Raw genomic sequence first — 12,502 nt, forward strand, 5'->3', positions numbered from 1 at the left:
TGTAATCTCTGCACCTAGTCTAATCTAAATCTTCTATATTGTGTGATTGAGATCTGTTGACTGCAAAGCCAATAAAATTGTTGATTAGTTTCATGCTCAATACACCATCCAGAGATCCCTCATGCACTACAGATGGGGCTAGAGGATAGAACTGTTCCATCACAGGATAAAGGAGATCTGTCACAATAACACTGTATTGATTTAGAGTGATGCTTCTATTAAGTGGTGCCAGCACCGGTCCAGCAAAATGCCCGACATTGACAGTACAATAAAGCGAAACCAAATTTGTCATCTGTCTATGCCACACAGGACATAAGGACGGTCAATTTGTACTCGTGGCTTTTAAAATGCAGCCACTGTTTTGAGCATCTTACAGCTTGGAGTTCCTAGAAATGAAATTTCTATGGATGGATGAGTGAAAGCTTGGAGGAAGGATTCTAGGGGAAGCAAAAAAACGTAAACCGTTGTTTTAAAGTCAACTCAAAATAGCAATTGATTTCAATCTCGCAAGCTTTCGACCTCCTGTCTAATAACCTGAAGCTACATTAAACTGTAGAACCTTGGATTTGGATGCTTGCAGCTTGGATGCTTTTTTTTTTTGCGAGGTCAGGACTTATTTGATATGTGTGGTCTTAAAATATCAATGTGTTTTCCTCCCAATCAGCTGAGGAACACCATGAACCAGGAGCAGAACTCTAAGCTGCAGCAGCAGAGGGAGAACCTCAACAAGAAGAACCAGGAGGTGGCCAACATGGACAAGAGGGTCAACGAGCTCCGCGATCGCCTCTGGAAGAAGAAAGCGGCGCTGCAGCAGAAAGAGAATCTTCCAGTGAGTGCACACATGATCACAGTCCTCTCAGGACCATTCACAGCGTATAGATATTGAAGAAGAAGCCTTGCTTAGTCGCATATATATTATTACACCGAGCTCTGGATTAGAAAGGGTCTTAATCGAGAGCACGACAGACCCCCTGACATCAGAGCCCCTGTACACATCAAGGTCATGATTATATTATAGTGAAAACACACTCCTACAACCACAACTACATTTACAATGACTCTAAAACATCACGAAATGTGCCGCGTGTGGTTTGTAATCTGGCCATAACACATCAAGCCAGCAATCCCAGTTGATATTTGATCGGCTTGTTTCAGCGTAGTGAGCACTGGCAACAGATCATACATCATAGAGAGCAGTTCTTCTGTCCTATCATTTCTGAGATAAAAACCCCATGGTGTTCAGGCAGTGCTACTAAAAGTTGTCTATAGCTGGCTGTATAACGTTTACACGCTGACGTGGCAAAGACAACTTCACACTAGCTTACTAACTATTTTGTCAAAACTTGAGTAGCTGATTGAAGTTTATGATTCACGATTCATTTATTCGTGATGTATAATATCCACATGAAGTCAGTGAGAAAAGAAAAGGTGGTGTTTTGATGCAGACAGCAGCACAGTCATGGTGGAAAGTGGAAAGCTGAGCACATTGAAGCGTATAAGGCCAGAAATGGAATTTGCGCCTGTTCTGTTGTGTCCATGGTCATGTCACGCTCCACTGTGGCGCTTAATATGAAGCTCATAGAAAAAAACTAATTATTAAAATAGAAGTAGCCTTTATTTGTCACACATACATTACAGCACAGTGAAATTCTTTCTTCGCATAATCCCATCCTTGGAGGTTGGGGTCAGAGCACAGGGTCAGCCATGATACAGCGCCCCTGGAGCAGAGAGGGTTAAGGGCCTTGCTCAAGTAACTTGGTGGTGCAGGGGCTTGAGCAACAACCCAGAGCCTTAACCACTTGAGCCACCACCACTCCAAAAATCCCGATTGTCTACTTTTTAGAAATATTTATGTTTTTACCTTGTTGTCTAGGTGCAGTATATTCATAGAAAAGTTCCAAATGTTGATCTCAAACCCATTTCGGATCTTCAACCACTAACATTCTCTGTAAGGTTATCGAGAGCAATAAAAGTAATTGATTTGTTTTTAGCTGACTGAAAATGGCTGACAAGTCAAAATCCCAGTTCAACCATGGTCAGATCAAGCTTTGCAAGAAGCCAGCCTCGCATCAGAAGGACACCCACACGGCCTGAGAGCCTCTGGTTTCATTCGACACCGTTCACACGGAGTCTATTTCTGCGTTTTCATCCCCCTCGGCTCTTCAGCACAAGGCCCTTCTCTGTGGAGATAGGACAGGACGAGACATTTCATTGAAGAGCATTTCATAGGAGGCGATACACACAGACGATGCTGTAATCTCATTGGCTGACCGTCTGCATCATCTCATGACCTGTCAGATATCAGCCTGAGGCATTGTTTAGTAATAACAGCACGCACTGTCAGTCAGTTACTATGAGCATGCTTTGCCATTGGCGTCTCATTTATCCAATGAGATTTTCTCTCTTGCGCTCAGTGGCAGTTAGGCGTATCAAGGTCAGAGCACACACACACACATAGTTACAGCAGGATTACTGGCTGAATATTGAGCTGGCAGAGAGTAAAACTTTTGTGTGTTTGATAGTTATAATGATTACCTGTCTCTCTCTCTCACACACACACACACACACACACGACACAAACAAATGGAAAGTGTAATTGTATTGGAACACTGACACGTTTAAGCCACATGAATGTTTATTATTATTATTATTATTATTATTATTAATGGATGTTTTTTCCTCTCCCAGAGTTAAATCATTAACTTCACAGTTTTCAACTAGATCCAGTTAATTTTTTTCCCCTTTGGTTCCTACCAATTTATCTACTGACCAGGGGAATAATGTTTTTCCAAAACTTCTGTTTTTCCAAAGCTACAAGCAGGTCATTTCCACTTTGCTTTACAGCGCCATCTGCTGGATCTACGCCACAAAATAACCTCGAACAACAAAATAATCTCAACATCCTTTGCTCTATAAACACAGTGTTCTGCCTTTTCTTTTCTGTGGTGTTTCGGTGGTTGCTCGTCGTACCGTGTGTGATTCTGCAACAAGGACTTTTTTTACTAATACTTTCCCTGCCTCTGATTCCTAAAGAATAATAAAAAAAATGATAGAAATGGAGAACTTGTGCATCATTCCTCAAGACTCCTCCAAAGCACAGAAACTCTGTCCTTTCTTCTTCTACGAAAACCTAAACATGGTGTAGGTGGATTTCTCAAAAGCCCCGCTTGGTTTTTCAGCCCAGCTCTGCACAGAATATTAACGAAACTAACACAAAGAGATGATGTTCGAGTCTTTCCTCACTGCCAAGAAATGTCGGTGACGCTACCAGACACGAGGGTGCTCCAGGACTCAGTGGGCTCTTTCTGACTCCCAATGGTTTTGTTTTCTTCTCATTCCTGTCCGAATAAAACCGCATTACACCCCCCCCCCACCATGGTGCCTCGATGAAACGGGATCGTCTTCCTCTAACACAAAAAGTACTCGTACTCGTCTGTACTCCTATGTGCTGAAGTTCTTCTGTTCTTGTTTCTCTTAAGAATGGCTTCCCCGTTAAGGAAAAGGCTTCAAAAGATACCCAACCCAAAAAGGTAAAAACTCCTCTTTTAGTCGGTTCATCCATGCAGGTCATCCTCATTTCGTAGCGGATTTATGGGCTCCGATAATCTAGTTGGATTTATTATTTATTGAAGGGCGCTGCTTCATTTTGATTTCGAAAAGGCTCACGTTTTCTTTTGTCAGAGGGTGAAAATGTGCAACTCGTCACTATTTTGGGCTGGCTGGTTATGTGTGTGTGTGTTTTTTTCCCCCCCCTCTTTTAAGCACTTCTTAGCATTAATAATCCGTTCAGCCATTAGGTCTAAAGCTATTAATGCCATTATCCTGCAACTCTAATGCCAAAGACAGTATATCAAGACAATGATAATTTGTTAACAAGATCGAGTGACATGAGGGGGGGGGGAATGGAAAGTGTCTTGTTTTTAAATTCCAAACACATCTGCAGCCGGTTATTCCCTTTCTTTTTCTATTTTTCACTCATTTTCTTCTAAACATTCTCTTTTGTTGTTTGGTTTTTTTTTATTTTTTTTATTTCTCTTCATATTTCAATTAATTTTGTGTACACGTGTTGTCATGAATGCCTGGTTTTGTAATAAAGGATAAAATGGGAAAGAAAGAAAAGATAAATAATTACCAAAAGGAAAACAAAAACATTGACTGTTATCATTATTTATTATTTTTTAAATTTGTTATTGTTAATTATTTTTACTTATTTTTATTCATTTATACTTCAGGTCTCTTCTGATGGCCAGCCCCCCCAGTCAGTGGGTCAGTCTCGCGTGGCTGCAGTGGGGCCATACATCCAGTCGTCCACCGTTCCCCGAGGCCCAGCCAGACACGAGCTGCTGAAACCAACCTACCCAGACGGCACTGCCACGCTGCCCCCTCAGGACAAGAGCACTGGCATGGTGTCTGCCCCAACCAAACCTGGCACAGGTACATCACATACACTCCACATTTTGGCACTGATGCCAAATGGAAAAGCCGTGTGAAAATGTGGACTGCTCTGAGCAAAGCCGACTCTGTTTGTAGTTTAACTGAAGGCGCTCCGAAAGCTGAAAGTGTGTGTGTGTGTGTGTGTGTGTGTGTGGTGCATCCTGTGACTTTGAGGTTTAGTTTGCATTTGCCACAGGGGAGGAGAGCTCTGGGACGGCTGCTGTAACACGGCTGCACTACACCTCTGATGTGGCTCTCAGCTCAGAACCCACTCGACTCCTCCATTCTGATTCCACCGCTGTGTTACTGTTAACACTTTCTATCACACAACACGTCCACACAAGGAGGGCGGAGACATGAACTGCCTTTCATTTCATCCCAGAGCAGATGGGGCAAACTGAGCGCTTTCTTATACATGTACTCACCTGTGATTGCTTAGATTGTCAAAATGATTGACAGAGTGATGCCGTCCCGCCCACTGAGAGAGATCTTGGGTTTGAATTTGCTCTCCCAAGCATTAATGAGACGCGACACTCTCCAGGCAGATGTTTTTTCCGGTTCCTTCCCTGTTTTAACGTTATAATCATATCACAGTTACCAGTGCAGTTAGTTGGTCAAAAGAGTCTGCATCCTGATTCTGAATCGGAATTTCAGAAGGAGCTAGACATCTGAATATCAGTCTTCATATTTCAGGCCAACAAGCAGCTGGTAGCCATTTCTTCCTGGAATGTAAAATTCCTACAGACACCAGCAGCACAGCAGTAGAGACACCTGACGATCCAAATGGCCGTCCCCAGTCAGTTTATTAAGCCAGCCCCGTGTCCCCTGATATCTAAACTTCATAAAAGTAGTTTTTGTGTATATGCTGGAAAATCCCTGATAGTACAGACAGTTTAAAAGGATCAAAATATTAACAGGATTTCAATAGCTCAACCGAAATTCCCCTGGCATGCTGGTCTCCAGATGTTTCTTCATGCATAAGCAGGAGCTAAAGTTATTCTGGAGTCTGCTTTGTGGAGATACAGCGTGAGGGGGACAGCTGCCAGGCTGATTTGTCCTCTAAACACAGCCCTGTATTCGTGTCTGTGGGTTTGTTGCTGTATTGACTTCTTTTTTTTTTTCCCCCTCACTGGATCCAGTTACTGCATTGTTCAATATTGTGTTTCTATTTATTTATTTTTTTTTAGAAGAAATGTTCTTGCTTAAGCCGCTCAAAGAGCTGCGGGCCAAGAGAGAAGGTACCCAGATGTTTTGCTGCGTCAGCTTTTTGTGTGCGTAAGAAAGAAACGTGTTTGAGTTTGAGGTGTGATGAAGCTCAGGATTCTGTCTAGCGTCTGGTTGCTGTGTGAGAACAGCATGTCGTCTCGCCAGACTTGGAATGCAGAGCTTTTCCCAAACGCTCCATGTTCAAGCTGAATCTATACAACAACCCATTATCTGAGACTGTTTTAATTAAAACTCCCTCCAGGCTGTCTGTGATTAATGCTCAGCTTATCTGGGAAATGTAACTGAGAGTGCAGAGAGCCCACTGGTGGTTGTGCCGTGATATTAAAGTGATTCTTATTATTTGTAAAGTAAATGCGGTAACTTGTCGTTCTTCAGGCCCGCAGTCATCAAAGGCGCTTAATGTGTCTGACTGGAGCTCACCTCCGTCAGAGTCCAACACCAGCCACGCCTCGTCCACTTTACCACGCCTGCCAAGCCAAATGCCAAGCGCAGAGCAAGGTGACTGCGCTCACTATTTAATAACACCTAATGAAATTAGTATTAGTATTATTTCACTCTTCAGCACACGTGAAAGCTTAAACTCCATCTGATCAGTTTATTTAAACACTCACCTTAGTGCTTATCAGGTTTAGTTAGACATGAATCTAATTGAATAAAAAGAAAATCTTTCACTTGCATTATTTTATGGTTTGTGTTTGTCTGGTTCAGTTACATCCAATAAACCTCCTGAAGAGCTCTACTGATTCCAGCTGTGACCCGCATGCTAAAAGGTGTCCTTTTCTCCTGCCCTTTTCTTCCTGCAGCTCCAGATGACCCAGACGTGTTGAAAAGGGGACAGCAGGACCGCAAAGCGCGTCCGATCTCCATGTTCGAATCCACCGAGCCGTCCACAGCCTCCTTACGTAAGAACCAGAGCAGCGATGACCTTGCGAGAGACGCCCAGGTTAGTGTGGACAGTCAAACACAAGCTTCGTCCACACATCCAGTTTGTGGAATGGGATTTTTGTTTATTATATGTTAACCCTTTTAAAACTAAAACTGTCTGTCTAATACATTTAGATAACAGTCCTGTAGCAGCCTAATATTTTGGCTAATATTTTCTGAACTTGTTTGCAGAATGCTACAAAAAACCCAGTCAAAGTTCCTCCTCCTGTGCCAAGCAAACCCCGACAGGTCAATCTGCCCTTCCCGGGCGCAGGCACCTTCCCAGGCAAGGCCAAAGTGAACAGCCAGCAGCAACAGCGCACGCCTCTTCCACAGACTCAGAGCAACACGCTTCCTCTACCATCCAAGCAGGAAGCCCCACCGGCTGCCACTGTGCGACCTTTCACCCCAGAGCCCAAGGAACCTCCTTTGCAGAAACCTCAGACTGTGGCAGCCAGCTCCATCTACTCCATGTATACAAAACAGTCTGCAGCAGGCAAGAGCTTGCAGCAAGGTGTACAGGGAGCGCTGAACCGTTCCCACAACCGCTACAACTTTGTTAGCAGTGAGTGTCTGTTAGTGTTTGTTTTAGAAAACAGGGATACAGTTGATTTATAGAGAACGTGACCCATCATACTCCCGTTTTCTTCTCTTTTTGTAGTGTACGGTAAGCCTGTGATTGCCGCAGGCCAGCAGTCCCAGTCACCGCAAATGGAAAACCCCTACACGGATCGCCCTAACGTCCCTGACATGGAGCCGGACCACGGCACAAACGGCACTCCAGTGGCCGAGAACCAAGAGACTGAACGCATCCCGCGACCACTGAGCCCCACCAAGCTGCTGCCCTTCATCTCCAACCCGTACCGCAACCAGAGCGACATGGACCTGGAGGCGCTACGCAAGAAGCTCTGCAACGCCCCGAGGCCCCTTAAAAAACGCAGCTCCATCACTGAACCGGAGGGTCCCGCCGGTCCCAACATCCAGAAACTTCTCTACCAGAAAACCACTCTGGCTGCCATGGAAACGACAGTCAATCCTCCTAGACCTGCAGAGGAAGAGAAACCCGCGGCCGAGCCGGTCAGCCCCGAAGAAGCAGAATCCGAAGCTCCCGAACAGCCGCTTGCCGATCCACTGCCACCTATAGACGTCCTGAAGATCGACGGCGAGGACTTCATCCCGCCTCCGCCGCCGTCTCATCCTGCTCCTCGCCCTGATGACGCTCTCTTAAACCCGCCTCCCCCTCCTCCTCCTCTCGAGGATGAAGAGCCGCTCCCGTTACCTGCGGAGAGCTACGTGGAGGAGTTCCCTCCGTATCCTCCTCCTCCTTATCCAAGTGGTGCCGAGCAGGAAGCTCTGGGGGATGACACATTAAACATGAAGCCACCAGAGGTCATGGGACAGGTGCCTCAACCACCAGTGAGTCTCAGAATGCTTTATCTTTCTTCTTTAATCTGGTTTAACCAGCAGCAGTTAGGGTTCACCTGAGGTCAAATCCAGCCTATGTAAATTAAATAAATAAAAATAAGCATTGATGACATAGACGCTGCAAATGCAACCTTGGGATCAGGCTCTAATTTGGTTTAAATCCCCTAATTGTGTTTCACTGTTTACTTCATAATGTCCTTAGTGTCACTGCTGTGATGAGGCTGAAGAAAAAAAGAAGGAAGAAAAATCTATCCAGCATCTCCAGTTAGAACTAATGGATGAATTTACTCTTAAAACAAATCCTGATTTATTTATTACAGCAAATATATAGCTATGATATATGGAAACGTCCTCCCTCCTCCCGCTATGGTATAAATTTTATAATATTTAAAATATTTTATAATTATTTTAAAATATTTAACTTTTTTTTTTTTTACTAGTTTATTTCTTCATTACATCCCACAGCCCACATGATTTCCCATTTAGCCTGCTTGTTAGTTGACGGTGACTAACCTTGCCCTGGGCTACATAACTAATCCCAGTATAGAGTTTGTTTTGTTTAAAAATAGAGAACAGTCTATTTATTGCCCTCTAATCGGATACACTCCCATTGCGTTTGCGTAGGTGGCTCTATTCATCAGAATAAAGCACTTTACCCATGAATGCCAAGAGGTCCGTCCTGCCACGAAAGCCCCCCTTTTAATTCTCTTTAAAAAATTTTTACCTGATGCCTGTGTAGCTGAAATAAACAAAATGACCCATTTCTTCTTGCGCCCTTCTTGTGCCCTTCTTAACGAGCCGTGCTCCAGAAAATCCTGAAAGAGCTCTTTATTTGACGAGAATCAGAACTATAATCGGCTTGTATAATCTTATTAAAGGGAAATCGCCAGATTTCAGCCTCCACACAAAAGCAGTTCATACGCTGAAGGCTAACCTAGCAGAGCACAAAGTAAACACTTCTCCCAGTGTACCGGGTTGTGGAAATTCAGTTAAACGATACGTCTGCGTTCCTCAGGGTAAAAGGACCAATTTGCGCAAGGTTGGATCGGAGCGCATCGACCATAGCATGAGGGTGAAGTTCAACCCATTGGCTTTGCTTCTAGACTCTTCTCTGGAGGGAGAGTTTGATCTGGTGCAGAGAATCATCTATGAGGTTAGTTTGTCTTTTCTTATTGCGATCTTCATACTTTAATGTCATTTTAAAGCGTTTTGTTTATCATGTCCAGTGTTGCTGGATTTATTCTTACTAAATTTGCATCACAAGTCTACATTTATATCTTATTGAGGTGGAGTTTTCTTCTCTGTTATTTTGCAGTTTTAGTTGTAGGAGGCTTTGTTGTTGTTCCGTACAAGTTTTGAAAATCTGTTTTACGTTTAAAATATATGCATATGTAAAGGTTTTGCGGATTTTGATCTGCAGGTCGAGGACCCCAGTCAGCCGAACGATGAAGGGATCACCGCTCTACACAACGCCGTCTGTGCCGGACACACCGAGATCGTCAAATTCCTCGTACAGTTCGGTGTCAACGCTAACGCTGCCGACAGCGACGGCTGGTGAGTTCGAGATCAGATCGATTGTGTATCGGGAGCTGAAATTTATTTAATCAGCATTTTTAGAATGCAGAATACAGTCATAAATGCATCACATTTTGAGAACTCGTGTGTAGCACATGGAAATGTAACATAACAAAGCTTGCGTTTGTGCACCAGGACTCCCCTGCACTGCGCCGCCTCCTGTAACAACGTGCAAGTGTGCAAGTTCCTCGTGGAGTCCGGGGCGGCCGTGTTCGCCGCCACGTACAGCGACATGCAGACGGCTGCAGATAAGTGTGAGGAGATGGAGGAGGGCTACACCCAGTGCTCGCAGTTCCTCTACGGTGCGTGTGCTCATCTCATCCCAAACACTACGTACAAACAAATACCGACTAGTAATAATTAATCAGCAAAGATCACACCATGTTCACACCTGGCATTAGGATGGATTGTGGGTGATCATACGTAATTGCTCAGTGCTAAGAACTGGAAATACATTGTGGCCTGATCACTCGAACCACAGACAGAACTAAAACTGTGAATGCAGCATCGCCCTAAAAAAAATACGTAATCGTTGAGGGACAGAACACAATGTTCAGTAGAACTTTTTACTTTTAGACTAATGGATAACAGCAAAGGCAAAAGCAGCCTCACCGATCATTTTGTTAGCAGACCATATAATTAGCCTGATTTGAACCAGGCTGAAGACGTAATAAACGTGCGTCACGGCTTTTCTTTAGCAGAAATCTGATCACAACCAGTCATTGCAGACGCATTAATAACATCACGTGCGAACGGCTAAGCGTCTCAGCTGACCACTTGTGATCGGGTCAACTAGCACACGTGCTAACGCCAGAGCCAGAGCTCCCTTCGTGATTGTGTCACGTGTCATGTGACATGTGTCATGTCCAAACATTAATCGATTGTATTGGTTAGCTCCTTGATACAGACTGCCTCTGCTATCACTGTTAAAACACCTTCACGTTTAAGATTCGTGAATCCGATTCCACAGGCGTTCAGGAGAAAATGGGGATCATGAACCGGGGCGTGGTCTACGCGCTGTGGGACTACACGAGCGAAGAAGATGACGAGCTCCAGTTCAGAGAGGGAGACTGCATGACCGTGGTGAGAAGAGAGGACGAGGACGAGATCGAGTGGTGGTGGGCGCGCATGGGCGACAAGGAAGGCTACATTCCCAGGAACCTACTCGGGGTGAGGATCTGAACTGAGCTCATGTTGTGTTTACAGTGTAGAAAGTTCAACTTAGAATGAAACATATGAGAGGTGAAGTGAATAACGCTGATGATCTCCTCATCACGGCATCTCTTAGTGGGTGGGATATATTAGGCAGCAAGTGAACATTTTGTCCTCAAAGTTGATGTGTTAGAAGCAGGAAAAATGGACAAGCGTAAGGATTTGAGCGAAGGGGCAAATTGTGATGGCTAGACCACTGGATCAGAGCATCTCCAAAACTGCAGCTCTTGTGGGGTGTTCCCGGTCTGCAGTGGTCAGTATCTATCAAAACTATCCTGTTAGTATCCTTTAAGTCCTGCAACTTAGAGGACTTAAATGATCTGCTGCTAACATCTTGGTGCTAGATACCACGGCACACCTTCAGGGATTGAGTACAGGTCAGGGCTGTTTTGCCAGCAAAAGGGTGACCAACACAATATCAGTCAGGCGGTCATAATGTTATGCCTGATCAGTGTACCTGCTGTTCTGTAGTAATTTAGGAGTTTTTCTTTTATTTCTCAACAGCTGTATCCTAGAATCAAGCCACGGCAGAGGAGTTTGGCTTAATAAAAACATCACCCATGAACGGAGGAGACCTGAATCTCACGCCAGACACTGGTTCGAGAATCAGAATCAAATGAAGAGACCAAAATATGAAGGATTTTTTTTTTTTTTTCTTACATAAGAAGAACAAATAAAGAAAACTGAACCGCCTACCGCAGACAGACTCTGCACTTTTCTATACCATGGTTTCAAGTTTTCTTTGTGCTCTTGTGAGTAGATAAATCTCTTTTTTGTGCTCTTGTAAAACCTTTACTCTCCTCATTTCACTACAACGTAGCGGCACAGATATTTGCCGGAGCCTCGTCTTTTGTTAAACGTCGTGTTTTTGTTTTTTTTTGTTTGTTTGTTTTTAAACACACAGAGGGCTTGTATAATCCTGTTCATTTACCAAATCAATAAACGGTGGAAATGCAGTATGCTGTGGATAAGCTCTATTTGTTTTAAGAGTAATCGTGATTAAACACTACAGTTACTGAAACAGATCTCCAGACGTGAGCGCACTCTTATTAAGGTCCGTGTTCTTACACCGTAGTCCACTGAAGCTCGTGAACCTTTTGCTGATTAGAGCTCTGAGGCGAGTGCTATTACCGTAAGTCAGTATTCCTTTTCATCTTTTTCTATAAAACATTTAACGACTCAACTGTTTAAAGTCTAAGCTGATATTTCTTCATGTTCCCTTTTTTTTTTTTTTTTTTGTACTACATGTAATCACATTTAGTTCTGTGGGTTAAGTCATTAGACACAACAATTTTTCTCCCTCCCCCCCCCTTTTGTCTAAAATTTTTTAGTATATTTTTTCACATATCTGTGTTCTTTTTTTTATTTTATATAAATATATATTCCTAGTCTTCTACATTGTCAAAAGCAAGTGTATTTATTCTGCCTAATTTCTCATCTCCATGTCAAGATCTGTAACCTGAGTCAATTACAATCCTTTCAACACTACACCTTTTGTATTCTCTTCATTATCTGCAAAACAATTAAATGGTGATGTGAAAGAAATTGTGTTCTCCAGCACTTTTCAAGAACGGGAATGAAACCTTGAATTTCTCCGCATTAATTGGTTACGATGAGAGAATGATATTTGTGTTGTGTTGCCCAAGCAGTTCACTTTACAGGCAGAAGGTGGCGGTGTTTCATTACTCAACCCCAGTCGGAGGTT

The 12,502-nt window shown here is 43.6% G+C and overlaps 1 protein-coding gene across 5 annotated transcripts in view; it reads left to right on the forward strand.

Annotated features, from left to right (window-relative positions):
• tp53bp2a (tumor protein p53 binding protein, 2a) overlaps positions 1–11,480 on the forward strand; it is a 38,521-nt gene extending 27,041 nt beyond the window's left edge. For 2 of the 5 annotated variants that reach the window (XM_058384329.1, XM_058384330.1), the window contains exons 8-19: positions 665–829; positions 3,480–3,530; positions 4,233–4,434; positions 6,037–6,159; positions 6,465–6,604; positions 6,778–7,150; positions 7,247–8,001; positions 9,026–9,163; positions 9,431–9,564; positions 9,721–9,887; positions 10,556–10,755; positions 11,302–11,480. In XM_058384329.1, coding sequence (XP_058240312.1) covers positions 665–829; positions 3,480–3,530; positions 4,233–4,434; positions 6,037–6,159; positions 6,465–6,604; positions 6,778–7,150; positions 7,247–8,001; positions 9,026–9,163; positions 9,431–9,564; positions 9,721–9,887; positions 10,556–10,755; positions 11,302–11,343 — 2,490 coding nt within the window. In that variant the 3' untranslated portion in view covers positions 11,344–11,480. The remainder of the gene's footprint in view (positions 1–664; positions 830–3,479; positions 3,531–4,232; positions 4,435–6,036; positions 6,160–6,464; positions 6,605–6,777; positions 7,151–7,246; positions 8,002–9,025; positions 9,164–9,430; positions 9,565–9,720; positions 9,888–10,555; positions 10,756–11,301) is intronic. The other 3 variants (XM_058384331.1, XM_058384332.1, XM_058384334.1) reach the window with 2 other exon arrangements.
• Positions 11,481–12,502: the final 1,022 nt, after the last annotated feature.

This window comes from Hemibagrus wyckioides, linkage group LG29 (assembly GCF_019097595.1).
Source record: "Hemibagrus wyckioides isolate EC202008001 linkage group LG29, SWU_Hwy_1.0, whole genome shotgun sequence".
In the NCBI taxonomy this organism is placed as follows: domain Eukaryota; kingdom Metazoa; phylum Chordata; class Actinopteri; order Siluriformes; family Bagridae; genus Hemibagrus; species Hemibagrus wyckioides.